The sequence below is a fragment of the Echinops telfairi genome, unplaced genomic scaffold (genome assembly GCF_000313985.2).
Source record: "Echinops telfairi isolate 266 unplaced genomic scaffold, ASM31398v2 ScPeMD7_7468;HRSCAF=8506_0, whole genome shotgun sequence".
NCBI lineage: Eukaryota > Metazoa > Chordata > Mammalia > Afrosoricida > Tenrecidae > Echinops > Echinops telfairi.
In genome coordinates, this window is record NW_022111369.1 from 67,294,330 (window position 1) to 67,309,382 (window position 15,053).

The window sequence follows — 15,053 nt, forward strand, 5'->3', positions numbered from 1 at the left end:
TTTTTTTTTGCTTTTGGTGTTTTTTGTTTTTTTTCCCCACATCATGACTGGATAACAGAGGACCCAGCCAAGACTCGTCGAGAGAAAATCGGAGCCAGGCCTGTGTTCAGAACATGGTGTCACATTTGTCCACGCGTCTGGGGATAAATGTTAGCAGTCCATTTTTCTATTGTTTTCAGATCCAGCACCGCATTTGGCACTCCCCTTACACAGCGATGACTTCACCTCTTTCTCAGCACCAGATGCCAAGCGCCCCTTGAGCCAGGAGGCTGCCTGCCGGTGGGATCTTCACACCACTCAGTCTCAGGAAAAGACGAGAAAGATAGTTCATGACCAGGTGGCTGTCTGAGAAAATACAAGGCAAGCGTGTGTGGGGCCAATTACACATCAGAAACCCGCTGAACTTCAACCAGAAGGTGCATGCTTGGGACTGTTCTCCAATTCCCAGCGTCCTCCCTCTCCCAGGGTCTCTCTCGGGAAGGGAGTGAGAAGACACTGGAGGCATCCCACCTCCATGATGCGATGGTCAGCCGATCCCTTTGTTGTTGCTGGCCGGTGGCGTACAGTCCATTCCGACGCACAAGGACCCCACGTGACAAAGAACCACCTCGTCGGAGTGGAGCACTGGTCACATGTTGGACTGCCAACCGAAATGCCAGCAGTGGGAAACCACACCAGAGAAAGCACAACCCCCAGAGCTTTCTCCTCCCGTCGAGCCACCATCTCAGAAACCCACAGCAGCATCTCTATGGGCTCGAGGGAAGAGAGTCTGTCTGGTTTCTGGTTTCATCTTGAGAAGCACAGATCACCAGGCCTTTCTCCCTGGGTTCCACCCACCAGCCTTTCGGTTAAAAGCCAGGTGCTTACCCACGGTGCCACCAGGGCTCGGCAGCATGCCACATAACAGCCGCCGTTTGTTCAAGTGTTTCCTAAGTGCCTGACATTTAGAAACTCTTTGTATCTCGTAATCCTCAAAACACCCAGTGGAATACAATGGCAGTGACCTCTTCTTACTTCACCCAAGAGGAAACTGACCGGAAGGTTTAATGGTCCGCCCAAGGCCACACAACTACTAAGAGGCAGAGTCAGAGCCCAATCCAGTCAATCAAACTCTGAAACCTTGATCTGCAATCCATTCACTGTTTCACCTCCTTGTAAGCTCTCAGCGCCTCGGTTCAATACCAACATCAAAGCAGAGAACAAGTCTCTACCTCTGGCACTTATCACGGAAGTCAAATCAGATGAGAGAGGGAAACAAAGACTCAGGACCAGGCTCCCAAGTTCTTGACTCAATGGAATTGACAGCTCAAAGGAATGCATTGGCCTCCCCACATCCTAAGTGTTCTTCTCTCTCCTTAGGGAGCGCTGGTGGTGTGCAGTGGTTATGTACTGGGCTGTCACCCACATGGTCGGCAGTTCGAAACCACCAGAGGCCCACTGGAGAAAGACAAGACTTTCTACTCCTGTAAGCTGTTACAGCCTCAGAAACCCTCAGGGTTGGCTATGAATCAGCCATGACTGGATAGCAGTGAGCTTGGTTTGGGTTTTCTCTCTCCTCACAGTGTCCCCACTGCTCTTGACTTCTCTGGGGCCAACTGTCCCTGGGCAGCGCCTCCTTGGCATTAGCTGTGATCTGACAACCTAGTAAAGTGCTGAAGACACAATCACAAGTCTCTCAGGAGGACTGACTGGGCCCGTCCTGTCAGGGCTCCAGAATCTCTGGGGAAGCCTCTGTAGGATTCCCACAGTTCATATGCCAAGCTGCCAACCAAAAGACCGAAGATTCCAGTCCACCCAGAGGCACCACAGAAGAAAGCTCTGGCAACCTATTCAGCAATGAGCCCTGAGAGACCCTGTGGAGCGTGGTTCCCTGGGACACACACGGGGCTCCAGGAGTCAGAATCAACCGACAGGGACTGGTTTGCAGTGGCATGGTGGGTTGCGTACGAATTGAGCTACTAACCACAAGGACATCAGTTCGAAACCGCCAGCGGCTCTGTGTGAGAACAAGGAAGCTTTCTACTCCCGTGAAGAGTCACAGCCACCAAAACCAGCAGGGGCAGTTCGACCCTGCCCTGTAGGGTCACGATGAGTCAGCACCGACTCCCTGGCAGGGAGAGTGAGGAGCATTCAAAGCGGAAAACACCCAAGGGGGTTGGAAAAGGAACAAAGGGAAGTGGAGCCGTTCTCTGGCTCAGTGAGCAAAAGGCAATGTCAATGGCATGCTGTGGTGAGCCTGACCAAGTCTTCCCTTATGCACAGGTGCCGGGGGCGGGAGAAGAGAAAGCCACCTCGGAGCCCCTTTCCACATCAGAAAAGGTCTGCACTGCATGGGTTTTGACATCGGCCCAGCAGTCCCAGGACGACGCAGACAGAGGCTGGGAGGGGCGGCCAAAGACGGGTGACTGCTCTCATGGAGGGCACTTCCCCTCGGCATGCTGCAGCGCAGCCAGAGAGGCCTTGTCAGTTGTCCTCTCGGCACAGAATCTCCTTCCTCCGACCCCTTCCTCCGCCATTGAGCTCCCATCAGTAAAAGCAGTGCCGTTTCAGTGCAGATGTGCTTGTTGAAATTGGTCTCTCTCTGAGATGAACCAACTGTGGCATTCCAGCTATGTGCAGCTGCAGGGCTTGGGATGCTGAGAAAGCGAGCTGTGGTGACAACGTGGGGTACAGATGGGAGGGACTGCACCTCCACAGGCCCTCCTCCGTGAGCACCCCCGTCCCGTTTCTATTCATCTCTATTCATCTCAGGGCAGGGGTTAACTGAGGAAGTGGGATGCAGCAGCTGCATAGATGGTCTTCCGTTCACCCCCCTCTCCAAGCATGGCCTTGAAGCCCTCCCGGGGAAGCTGACCAGAGAGCGTACCTGATTCCTGCTGTGTTGTCATAATGGAATTTGGGGTCACACACTTCCTCTTCCTCCATACAGGAAACAGGTGAGGTAGGCAGAGAGAGTCCAGAATCCTCTTCCATGCTCAAAATCTCGGAGATTGGAAGGACAATATAGTCCTTGCCATCCTGAAACGACACACAGAGAGGGTGACTGTGATGGCTCCGGTCCTGCGGGCGCCGTCTCATGTAAAGCCAAGCCACGGGGGCTTCTTGACCCCGGGATGGCTTGTCTCATATCCGAATGTGGAACGGTAAGGTGTCATGGCAAAGACTGTTGGCCGAGAACAGGACAAGAAAAGGGCAGCTGAAACACACAATGAACAGCTAACACGGCAAAGGTCGTGGGAAGATGGTTGTCATGGCAAGTGAGATGCCTTCTTCCCTAGAAGGTTACCGCCATGTTCTGTCCTTAAAAAAAAATAGCAAACAAGAAACAAAACAAAAATTCGAGGGGTGTCGAAGGAGCTAACCAATGGGTACCCACATGGCAAGACGGGAAGGACAGTGCAGGCCCGACCGGGCAGTGCTTGGTCCTGTTGGGCACTGGGTGGCCGAGAGTCGGAAGAACTCGACAGCTCCAGTCAATGACAGCCACTTTTCTCCGTTTCTTTTCCAACCCCTTTGAGTGTTTTCCTTCCCTCACTGCACTCAGTCTCACAGAGGAGCACGGCTAGCTGCCATCAACTCTGTACAACTACGCAACCTATGTGACCTGGAGCTGATAACACGCCCCAACACACACTGCACGACTCGGGTCCTTAAAGGAGCATATGCCAGCCAATTTGGGTCTCTGCACTTCAAGGCATTGGAGACAGAAGGACAGCAGTCTAAAGAAAAGCAACAAGTGGGCAGGAAAATCGGTCTTCTGAGAAAAGGGAGCACAATTTGGCCAAGAGAAGGGCTTTTCTGTTATGTTTAAATGTTTGGGAGCTATATTGATTAAAAAAAAAAAGATCTGGCCTATTATGTCCCCGTCCCCCCCACACACACACACACAGCTTTTAGAAGGAAAGACAGAAGAAAATTGGCGTCCATTGTAGTCGGGGGCATTGCTGGAGGAGAAATAACCTTCCAGCAGAAATGGCTACAACTCTGAACTCCTCTAGGGGAGTTACAGGAGCTTGGGATTTTTATCAAGCAAAGAGCTAAATATTTTGCAAAGGCTGGGATGTGTTTTTGCCTGAGGACATTATTAAAAATTCCTTGGAATGCCTTTTCATTAATAACCTTATTTGGATCCACCAGAGGTTTATCCCCCTCTGGGAAAGCCTGTGAAGAGTTGACGTCCTCTAGTGATGAATAGGGAGGCATAAGGACGGTTGCGCATTAGCACCTCGTCTGTCTGAAAGAGTGATCACAGCTCTTTGAAGGGCGTTGCTGCTCAGATCTGGCAGACTGTGCGTCCCTCCACAGTGCCGAGAAGCAAGCCCGGTAGCCAAGGGAAGATCCACACGGTAGGGAGGCCTGTGCCCCTGCGTACCCTTTGTTCAAGCATCTCAGATGGAGGTTACAAACCTGCTGGGCATTAGCTTGCAATAGATTTCCCAAATGTTCCACGAGCTCCGAAAATGTAGGTCTCTGATTAGGCTCCCCATGCCAGCAGTCAAGCATGGTCTGGTACCTGGAAAAGCAAGACAATGATTTCATCCACTGGCTCTTCCCTCCTGATCTGATGCTAAAAATAAGCAGTTGAATGAGTGAACCCTTATAAAGAGGGCATCAGGAGCAGAGATGGTAGGTGGTGACCTATATAAGACACCGATCTCAGGTCAAAACTCATGTAGAGAAAAGGGGCACATGCCCAACCAGTGTGGACAACAGCTAAGGGGTTGGCATAGCTTCTAAAGCAGTACTGTCGTAAGGCGGTAAGCGATGGCTTTACGTTCAGGATGATGAAGTAAGGCTTCAAGGAGGAGGTGGGTCACAAACTGGGCCATGAAGGAAAGGTCACACACTGGAAAGTTCTAAGCAGGAGAACGTGTGAACAAAGAAAGTAGCTTGAAGGAGACTTGGGAAGCCTTACATTTCCGGTGTGGTGTAATCGGGGGCCCTCATCCTGGTTCCTTCTTTCAGTCGCCTACAGAACTCCTCATCAATCTTGACCCCGGGGTAAGGAGAAGCTCCTGAAAGAAAACACGAGTGGGACATTATTGCATTTGACTTTCTCTTCTAGAAAGCCCTGAGTCTGATTCTACACATTCCACTGATTCTGCATCTATTATCTATCCATCCATCCACCCATCCAACAACCCAGAGATTCCAAGTGACTTCCACCTCATAAGCATGAAATACAAAAGAGGGAAGACATCATGAGGCTAACTCACTTTATTATTATTATCATTATTATTATTATTTATTTATTTATTTTAGTCTGGGCAAAGAGAAGTGACTCACCTAAGGAAAATATTTCCCAGAGCAAAACACCGAAAGACCAGACATCACTCTGAATCGTGTACACTCTGTCAAAAATTGTTTCCGGGGCCATCCATTTCAAAGGGAGGCGAGCCTGTCAAAGGGGGCCAAAAGCAGACCCAAAATGAGCCAGTATCTCAAGAAAACAATTCCCCTTTTGTTTCTGAACACGCGTTCCCGAAGCTTGTTACAAGGAGCGTGGATTCCGAAACGTAATAGATGGCTAGGATCTTTGAAACTTACGTCTCCTTTTCTGACATAATCGGGATCTTTATAAATATCTCGAGCCAAGCCAAAGTCACAGATTTTAACCACGTTCTTCTCCGACAGGAGGATATTCCGAGCGGCCAGGTCCCTGTGGATGCACTGCAAAGACAATCGTGTGGGCATTAGGCCTGGGCGCAGCTGATCACTTCCACATCTGTGGTGATCTCACGCTCGAAGAAAGAAATCCCACATCAGAAAACCAACTGATTAACAAGGATCTTTTATCAACACTTCAGGGACGAAGGAAAAGAAAAAAAAAATGGCCTGCGACCTTCATTGAAGCACACATCTGCTTATCCCATAAACAGCCCCAGGCTTGGGAGTTCAATAAGTAAGTTATAATATGATGGGCGAGGCATAAATAGACTTCTCTGGGACACAATGAAGAGTGTGTTTCTGGTCACATCCACACATCCCCTTTGCCTGGAGCCATATATGGCCACAGAGTGTTATCCTAAGGAGATCGCAGAGCAGGGATTTATTTTGAGCGAATTCTCAAAGGGGGATTCACACCGGCTTGGTGCGCTTTGTCAATTTCCCCATTCCACTGGTAACTGAGGCTGGACTTGGCTCTCAAAGACACTTCCTAGTGGAGCTCACTGTGTTTTCAAAGTGTTGGATTATCATTGCGGTGGACACTGCAGTTCAGTGGCCCTGACCCATGGCAACTCCGTGTACAGGGGATTGGACTGGTGTGAGCCTCTGGATTCTCATTGGCTGATTTTCAGCAGACCATCTGGACTTTTTTCCCAAACCATCTTAGTCCGGAAGCTCTGCTTGCACCAGAGCAATACACCCGCCTCCCCTGACAGGCAGGTGGCACGGCTACCCATGAGGTGCACTGACTGGGATCCCACAGAAGGTAAGAATGGTGGTCTAGGGAAACAATGTCAGTCGATCCCCCATCAAGGCCTCGAGTGCCAGAAAAGGTGCAGCCTGCAAATTCATCTTGGTTTTCTTTCTGTTCTTCTCATCTCTCCAGTGTCTCCCTTTTCTTGACCTGGAATTACCATTTCTTCCCAACTTCCTACTTCTAGGCATGCTTGACTCCTCGTGGTAAATGTGTGCCCCACAAGGAGTGAAAAGAGGAGTTTCAGACAACGTTTAAAAACGAAGGAAGGCCCCATGAGTGTTCTTAAGTCCCTGCAGGAGGGGTAACCATGTGGGCCAGGCACTGACTGATCACCTGCCCCTCACATGCATGTGGAACATTGCTCAAAATCAGTGGTTTTCAACCTTCCTCATGCCACAGCCCTTTAATACAGCTCCTCCTGTTGTGGTGACCCCCACCCACCATAAAATTATTTTCGTTGCTACTTCATAACTGTAATTTTGCTACGAATGAGTGACCCCTGTGACCCACAGGTTGAGAACCGCTGCTCAAAATGAAGGCATTACCAGAAGTATATTGTCCAGCATGATTGGGCAAGACAGGGATTCCAAAATCCAGAGAGAACTTTCTAAAGACTCCCCAACCAAACTGCTCCCTTTTCCAGCCAAAGAACCAAATATTGTGTATTCCAGAAATCAGTTGGTAGAATGGGGGGCAGTTCATGGATTTCCCCATTCCCTTCCAGTAGCCTAAAGGAACCCTGGCTTCGTGGTGAGTTTGACCTTATTACAAACCCCAGAATTCCCTAAAACGACAACCCCAACCCCTACCCACCAGGTGACCCTTAGTTCCCCCTCATCTCCTGGAAAGAGAAAAACCAAAACTAACACAGAAGAAAAGGCTCAGATCTTGAGGCCTGGAGGCTGGAGAAACTTTATACTTCAGAAAAATAAAGTGGTCTGGATCCTAGTATTATTTACCTTCATCCTAAGAGTTTATTTAGAAGGGGTAAAAAATAAATCTTAAGTCTTCCTTCCTTCAAGAGGCTTCCATAGTCAAATAAATATTGTCCACAGACAGTTTTTCCTGAAATTCAATGGGAAGTTTCCCTGTTTATTGTGAAGCCATCCATTTTGGCCTGTCCTGAGGGGCGACTTCAACCAGCCTTCCCCTTCATTGGTGTTTACAACTTTTGGAGTATTTGTAACTTGTCACGTCCCCACCCCAACTTTTGTTTGGCCTACTTTTCTAATTTTAGCTCTTTTAATCTTGTTCATCTGAGACCTATCCTGCTTGGTTGCTAATTATAGTGGAAACAAATACTTTTTGATGGATGGTGATGGATGTAAAATACACTAAAAATAGAATCTCTTACACAAGAGATCTGCAAGGCATGGACCCTCACCTCGTTGAGGTCACTGCTCAAATTGCACGTCCTTAGAAAAGGCTTCTTGCTCACCTTGTTTAAACTGAAATGCATTCCCATAAACCCTGGGTTTCTGAGACTAAGTCTTTACAGGTGTATAAAGCCCCATCTGTCCCATGTATGCATACTCCAAGACTTGCACAAACATATTACTCCTGTACTTACACACACACACACAAATCATTCTTGCTGTATATTTTTCCATAGCATCTAATATCATCTAACTTTCTTTGTAGAGTCGTTGGATGGTACAGAGAGTTAGCATGCTAGGCTGCTAAAGGTTAGAGTGTGCATCCACTCAGAGGCACCTCGGAAGAAAAAGCTGGCAATTTATTTCCCCAGAGTCGCTATTGAAGATTGAGCCACTGAGATGATATATTTATCATCTGACACACATAGGTCACCAATGAGTTGTTGGACTCAATCGCGACCAGCTTAGATTGAGTTTTTTGGTTCACCCAGTAAAGGGAGTACAGTCAACACACTCAGCTACTAACTGAAAGGCTGGAGGTTCAAGTCTACCTGGTAATGCCTTGAAAAGAAAGGTGATCAACTTCCCAAAACACAGACAATAGAAACCCTACAGAGCATAGTTACACTCTCAGAACTGACTCAACAACAACTGGTTTAAACCGACTATATAGATTATTAATTCATCTTCTTGGTTTGCCTCCAGCCACTGGAATGTCAACTCTATGAAGGTGGAGAGTTTCACCTGTTAGTTCACGACAGTATTCTTGGTACTTGGGACAATGCAACCCATTTAGATGATGCTCAAAATGTTATATAGAAAAACATATCATATAAATTCATTTCATAAAATCATCTGTTTTCTTAACAGCTAGTAGAAACAGAGCCTGCTCCTGTCATCTCTCTCAACAGCCAAAGAAGTAGAGAATGATCACAGTTCCAAAGGAATACCAGTCGCTGATCTTAAAGGCACCTTATTTCCAAACCTGTGATCTCAAGAGAGCGTTCATCTCCCCTTAAGGCATTTACCTTCCGTGATGCCAAAAACTCCATGCCCTTAGCCACCTGGAAGCTGTAACAGATGAGATGCTCCAAGGTCAGGAAGTTCTTGTACACATCTTCAGAAACTGTCAGAAGAGACGGGGTGTCAAGGTCAGGGTTATCACTAGTCAGTGCTATGATTTAATTGATCATTTTAAGACCTAGACTTTCAAGAACTAGAAGCAGAGAAAAAACATCTCTGTCTTTTGTAGATTTACTGATTCCTGATATTATTTACCTTCAACCTAAGAGTTTTGGGTTTTCATTTCCCATTTTAGCCAAATGGAACCAATAAATCTTGGAGGTTGGACGGAGGCTCAGTTGACCCAGACAGGAGTAAGTTAAAGAGAGTTTTGTCAAACTTGGTGTTTTAAAAATCTGTTTGAGTTTTTGTCGTTGTTGTTGTTGTTGTTGTGCTTTTCCCCCCATGTATGCAGAGGGATAAACAATAGTTTCATATCAAGAAGGCTAAAAATAAAGCAACAATATCCAGGATCCTTGAAATTTTTCTCTGCAAGCTTTGTCCTGGGACGAAGGCCAAAGGTCAGACTACAATCTACAACGGATAACTAAAAATATCAGACATGTTTTTACTTCTTTCTTTCAAACTGGAAAAGTGCTGTCAACAGGGAAACGGGCCCTGGAAGATGCTTTTGTTTTCCTCCCCCTCCAAAAACAACGAATGAGAGATCACAGGACTATTGAACAAAGATGAACTGATGTGAATTGGTGGCGTTTACTTCATTACAACTGGTTCAAATCAACACTAAGACGTCATGAGTGTTTTCAAACTAACCTCTTAAATTCGGTTAGATAAGACTTATGGCCTCTCTTTTGGAGGCAAATGCCAGTGTCACGGAAAAGTTAGTTGTTGGAATAATGGCTACATATTCAAAGGAGCCTTGGTCGCACATTAGTGAAGTGCTCAGCTCCTCACTGTAAGATCAGAAGTTCGAATCCACCCTGGGGCTCAGTGGGAGAAAAACCTCAAGATCTGCTTTCCTGAAGGTGACAACCTAGAAAACCCCATGGGCCAGTTTACACAGGGGTCATGAAGGGTCAAATACCAACTGGATGGCATCGAATAATAAGATTTAAGAAGCCCATGAGCCTTGTTCTCAATGTCTCGGTATGTTTAGTGAACCATTAATGAAAGCTCTTCATTTTTCCACTGAAGAAACCGGGGACAAACTAGTATGTCAAATTCAACATACTACCTCAAGCCCTTTCGGTTTAAGTTGGCTACCACCATTCTGTGAGACAGAAAAGGCGATGGGACATTGGCAGCCACTCTGTGCACGTCCAGTTGGGAGAGGCCGCTGTCACCTCCTCAGGCTCTTCTACCCAGCCTCACGCTGCCTGCTCAGCTTTGGGGAGAAGAAGTTACGTTTACCGTGGCCTATCCGTAGGCCCATCCCGAGGTAAACAGAAGAAGGTTTCTGCCACTATTTCATGACTGGCTTCGTCTACACTCCCTCCTGCCTCAAGAGGAGTCCGGTGATGAAAGGAAGTCCCTCATCTCTAGGCCCGTGGAGTCGTCTGCTCCTTCGGAGGGAAGTGGATCCACGGTGTGCCTGGGAGCTGGATTTAGCTGTGGGAGAGTTAGGCTGAGGCCGCAGTACCAGCCCAAGGAATGATGAGCTACCGCTGGAAATGGAACTGAATAAACAGAGGTCCATTCATCCAAACGCCTCTCAGAAAATATGGCCAGAAGGACTCCTGGGTCAACTGCATGGGGTCAGACAGAAACAACCGAAGACCCTCCGACTATCTTGTCTCTGATTGTGCAGGATTGACTGCAAATCTCCTGAGGCGCTGAGGAAGTACACAAGGTGGAACTCAGCCACTTAGAGTGCAGCAACAAAGACACAAACCCGCACCCAACTCATGACTTGGACGCGGACCCAGGGAACTCTCTGGGACAGGGCAGAGCAGCCCATGTGGGTTTCTGAGACTAGAACTCTCTGAGAGCAGCAAGTCTCAGTTTTCTCCCAAGGAGGGGTGGGTGGTTTCCATTCACTGACCCAGTCCTTAGCAGCTCCAGCCCCCAACCCCTTCACCCTCAGGGCTCCAGGGCCTCTTCCGTGGCTCTTCTGGAACACAGCAGTGAGCATCTCCAGCTAAGAAACACCAAACCAATATGGTCAGAAGAGCCGTTTGATTGTTGCCAACTGCTCGGCCCTCCTGGGGGATCCAGCGTTCTCAAGCTAGCCCCATTTTTACCCTCCTCATCGATCCCACTGGTGAGTTAGAGCTTCCTCACTCCTCTCTTGGGAATGAAGATCATCTAGATGAAGGTCAAGATTCTTTGAAAGAGGAGGTAAAGTTGGAATTTTTATAAGATTCCTTGAAACACCCCATCACTTGTCAGTTCCTACAAGCACGCCCATGAAACCCAGAGAGAGCCAGGGCAGCTACCTTCCTCCTCCTCCACATCACTGAGGGATTTCTCCTCGACAAATCCTGAGCTGGCGGAGCTCTGGCTGCTGGTGATGCTGTCCAAGCGGCGTTTCAGGTCCACAGGGATTTCCCCCACGTAGTCTTTGCCCTGGCGGAACCGTGCTCCTTTGGTCTAGAAAAAAATCAAACAAACAATGCTAACGACAAAACGGATCTCTAAAGTGTAGCAAAACATGGAAACAATCAAAAGGACTGAAAAAGCAGACAAGAAAAATATAAATCCAAGATTACATCATCCCTGGGCTGAAATTTGGGGTGAGTTTTTCATAGAATTCATTTCCCTTCAGAAAGCCTGCCAAGGAGGCCGCTCCGACACTCGACAGCAACAGCACGCAGCGCAGAAGGAAGTGGCGCCTGCTCCCACACCGCCTTCATGACTGCTCTGTGTCTAAACCCTTGGTCACTGTGCATTCTGAGTGACTTCAACCGAGAAGGCTCATCTTCCCGTGCAATATCTGACGATATCTTACTATGGTCCATAGGGATTTCTTTCATTGGCTACTTTTGGGAAGATCCTCCTTTCTAGGCTGTCTTAGTCCAGAAGCTCCCCTGAACCCCGCCCATCAAGGGTGATACTGGGGGTCTCTGAGATCCCAATGACATTGCTTTCAGCTTCACAGCAACATGCAAGCCACCACAGCGTGACGAACTAACGGACGGGTGGTGGCCACAAACCTAGCTCCTGCTACAGCTTAAAGAGATAAATGCCTTGTTTCCGGTTATGCTCAGACAGCCTTCCAACATTCACGCTCTCACTCACTGCTAGGGAGTGCATTCCAACTCACCGTGGCCCTATCGGACAGGGTAGAACGGCCCCTGTGGGTTTCCAAGGCTACAACTCTTTCTGGGAGTAGAGAGCCTCCTCTTTCTCTCAAGGAGCGGTTGGTGCTTTGGAACTGGTAACCTGGTGGTTAGCAACCCCACCTGTAACCACTATGCTGCCAGGGCTCCCCGCTTCCAGCATTATGGGGCCCTTTAACAGAGAGAACTTTAGAATCTCTGGGGCCCACAGTAGCTAGGATGGAAAAAGACTAATCCAGAGACACAATTTCCCTCCATTTATCTTTCCAGAATCACATCTTCTCCCCTGCTCAGACACCATCTAGAATAGGTCACTATATCAAATTCGGAAAATCAAAGCACGAAAAGCACATTTCCCCCAGAAGGTAAGAGAGGACAGTCAGGACCAGCAAGATGTAACATGAGACGTCTTCTCACAGGTCCTTCAGAGAATTTCAACTAGAAAGCTAACACCGAGGGCTCTGAGGTTTTCCCCATAGTACATGCAATGTGCCCCAAGCTGAAGTGGACAATGCCGTACCTTGTACGGGACAAATTCGTTTCTCTTGCCCCTTAAGTAGGTTGAGAGGTTGCCAAACTTGCAGAATTCCACAATCACCATGAGTGGCCCTGCAGACAGCATGTTAAGAAATGAAAATGTGTTTTCACTCATGTTTCCCACGGAGAACTTTGTACCATTGATAACCCTGGAAATTCCTTAGAAGAAGCCCACAATCCTTGATGGGGTAAAAAAAAATCAAACAAAAATAAACCCAGGGTTCCTTGGGACAGCATTTTTAAAATTAGTTGGTTCCAATCCCCTCTCTCTTCCCAAAGGCAATTCAACAAACAGATTAAAGTGTCAGACAGAAGCAAGCCCACGCACTTGCTTTTCCAATAAAATCAGCTGGTATAACTCCATTTGGGAAAGAAAACACTCTTAAGGTCCTTTGCTTGGAGGTCTGGGGGACTTTTATTATCCTTCTATAAACACCAATTCCAAGCAACACTAAAATAGCCACCCAATGCCAGCCAGTAAATTCTAGCCCATAGCAACCCTATAAGACAGAAGAGCATTGTTCCAGAGAGTTTCCGTGACTGTAAACCTTTATGGAAGCAGGCTCCCTCACCTGTCTGTCCCCAAGCAATTGGTGGGTTTGATCTGTTGACATTTCGATTAGCAGCTGAGTGCTTAACTGCTGCATCACCATGGTGAAGTAGGCAGCTGCTAATGGAAAGATCAACAGACCAAGCCTATAGGCTTACACAAGTAGCAAACAGGAATAGGACTTTTCTTAATGCACAGGTAATTTTAGCATCATTTCATCAGTGTGCATTGTGGTCATGGCTCAGTGCCATTGAGTCCGTTCCAACTCATAGCTATCCTTTGGACAACAGAAGAAAACACTGCCAAGCGGAAACCTCCATAAAACACCTATCTGGGAATTTGGCAAAATTTCCTAAATGGAGGAAATCAAGGCCGTGGAAGTTGAGTGGCTTCCACCCAATACTAGCAGAGAAGCTGCATGAACAAGAAAGGAACGGGAACCCTGCAGAGAGACTCACCTCCTGGCTTCGTGCAGGCCCCCAGAAGGTTGACCACGTTGAGATGATGGCCTATATGGATGAGGATCTTGAGTTCGGACATGAGGGCTCGATGTTCACTGTGCGTTGCTCCTTCTGCAAACGCAGAGCCAAGAGGGAAGTCGTGCATGCGGGCACTCCCTGAGGATGGCTAACAGTCCTTTGTCTGCCTACAACTGTGCATCTCGCCCAGGGACAATATTAAAGTTACCTCCTTTTTGTAATAGGCGCGTTGTCTCTAAAAGCAAGTCTGCATTACATGTTCAAATTATAATTCACTCTTTCACTAAAATGCATTTCATTTTTAAATCCATTTAGTATTTAAAGAAATCCACTGCATAGGCCTTCGCAAAAACGCAGCACACATCTGCAGATGAAATCATGCCCAGGTGTTTTTTTTTTTCTTTTACAAAAAGCCAAATGAATTTCATAGATCAGGTTTCCTATGCTTCTGAGGGCCTGATTATTTCAGGGCTTCCTCATAAGGAAGCAACACCATGTATTAAACATCATCGTGTGTTAGAGGCTGGCTGATATTCCAGCTGATCTGTGCCAATCAGGAAACTTCACAAGGGCCAGCTGGCAAAGCCAATGGGCAAGAGGGCTGATTAGACTAAGGCTGTGAGTTGCCGTCCAAGATGAATTGGTACACTTCCCTCCAATTCACAGACGAGTCCACACCCTAAGCTCTGAGGAGCTACCTCAAAATGACATAACCTCTTGACCTCGAGGGAATGGGCCAAACGAGAGAGAGATATTCGAAATACAGACTCACAGAAAAAGGTATCAGAAGCACTGTCTTTGGCTCTGAAAGACAGCACATCATCAGCGCCAAGCTTCTCCAGGATAAAGAGCAAGCTCAGAAGTCCTTTATTTTAGTATTAATTTGGCCCAACCTTTCCATTAAGCTCTGCCATGTAAGATCGCACACTCCCAAACTGCTGAGTCTGCTCCCAAACTGGCAGGCTCCTCAATAAAGAGCAACAGTCATTTATAAAGGCTTTCTTTCTTTAATCACTTATAACCCTTCCTTTCCTAGCATCCCCATCCTCAGTTTTACACAGGACCTTGATTGGGGAAGATCTGTTCTATGACCGAACGCTAAGGACAGTGCTGTTTTGGCATTCTACTGGTATTACTTGTCACATAAAATTCCTTTCTGTGCTTCTAGATGGTCTATAATGCTCTACTTAATGCACCATAAACATTAAGAAAGAAGGTCACTATAGCCACAGGATTTGTTTTCCCCTGTGACCAGGATGACTCAGTTCAGTCGTCAAAGCTGAGATCTATACCCAGGATCACAGACAAGGTAGGAAAGTAGGAGGCTGAGATCCAGCTCCTGGCCTGAGGGAGTCAAGGGTAGTTTTTCCCGGTTTGCACATCATA

At 47.4% G+C, this 15,053-nt stretch overlaps 1 protein-coding gene across 2 annotated transcripts in view; it reads right to left on the reverse strand.

The window, feature by feature from the left end:
- The window catches only part of KDR (kinase insert domain receptor), a 52,611-nt gene that overhangs the window by 8,704 nt on the left and 28,854 nt on the right, over nt 1-15,053 (reverse strand). For both annotated transcript variants that reach the window (XM_045284223.1, XM_004706288.2), the window contains exons 19-27: nt 13,647-13,760; nt 12,622-12,710; nt 11,259-11,412; nt 8,829-8,926; nt 5,548-5,670; nt 5,287-5,398; nt 4,916-5,015; nt 4,408-4,513; nt 2,867-3,018 (exon numbers count right to left, since the gene is read on the reverse strand). In XM_045284223.1, coding sequence (XP_045140158.1) covers nt 2,867-3,018; nt 4,408-4,513; nt 4,916-5,015; nt 5,287-5,398; nt 5,548-5,670; nt 8,829-8,926; nt 11,259-11,412; nt 12,622-12,710; nt 13,647-13,760 — 1,048 coding nt within the window. The remainder of the gene's footprint in view (nt 1-2,866; nt 3,019-4,407; nt 4,514-4,915; nt 5,016-5,286; nt 5,399-5,547; nt 5,671-8,828; nt 8,927-11,258; nt 11,413-12,621; nt 12,711-13,646; nt 13,761-15,053) is intronic.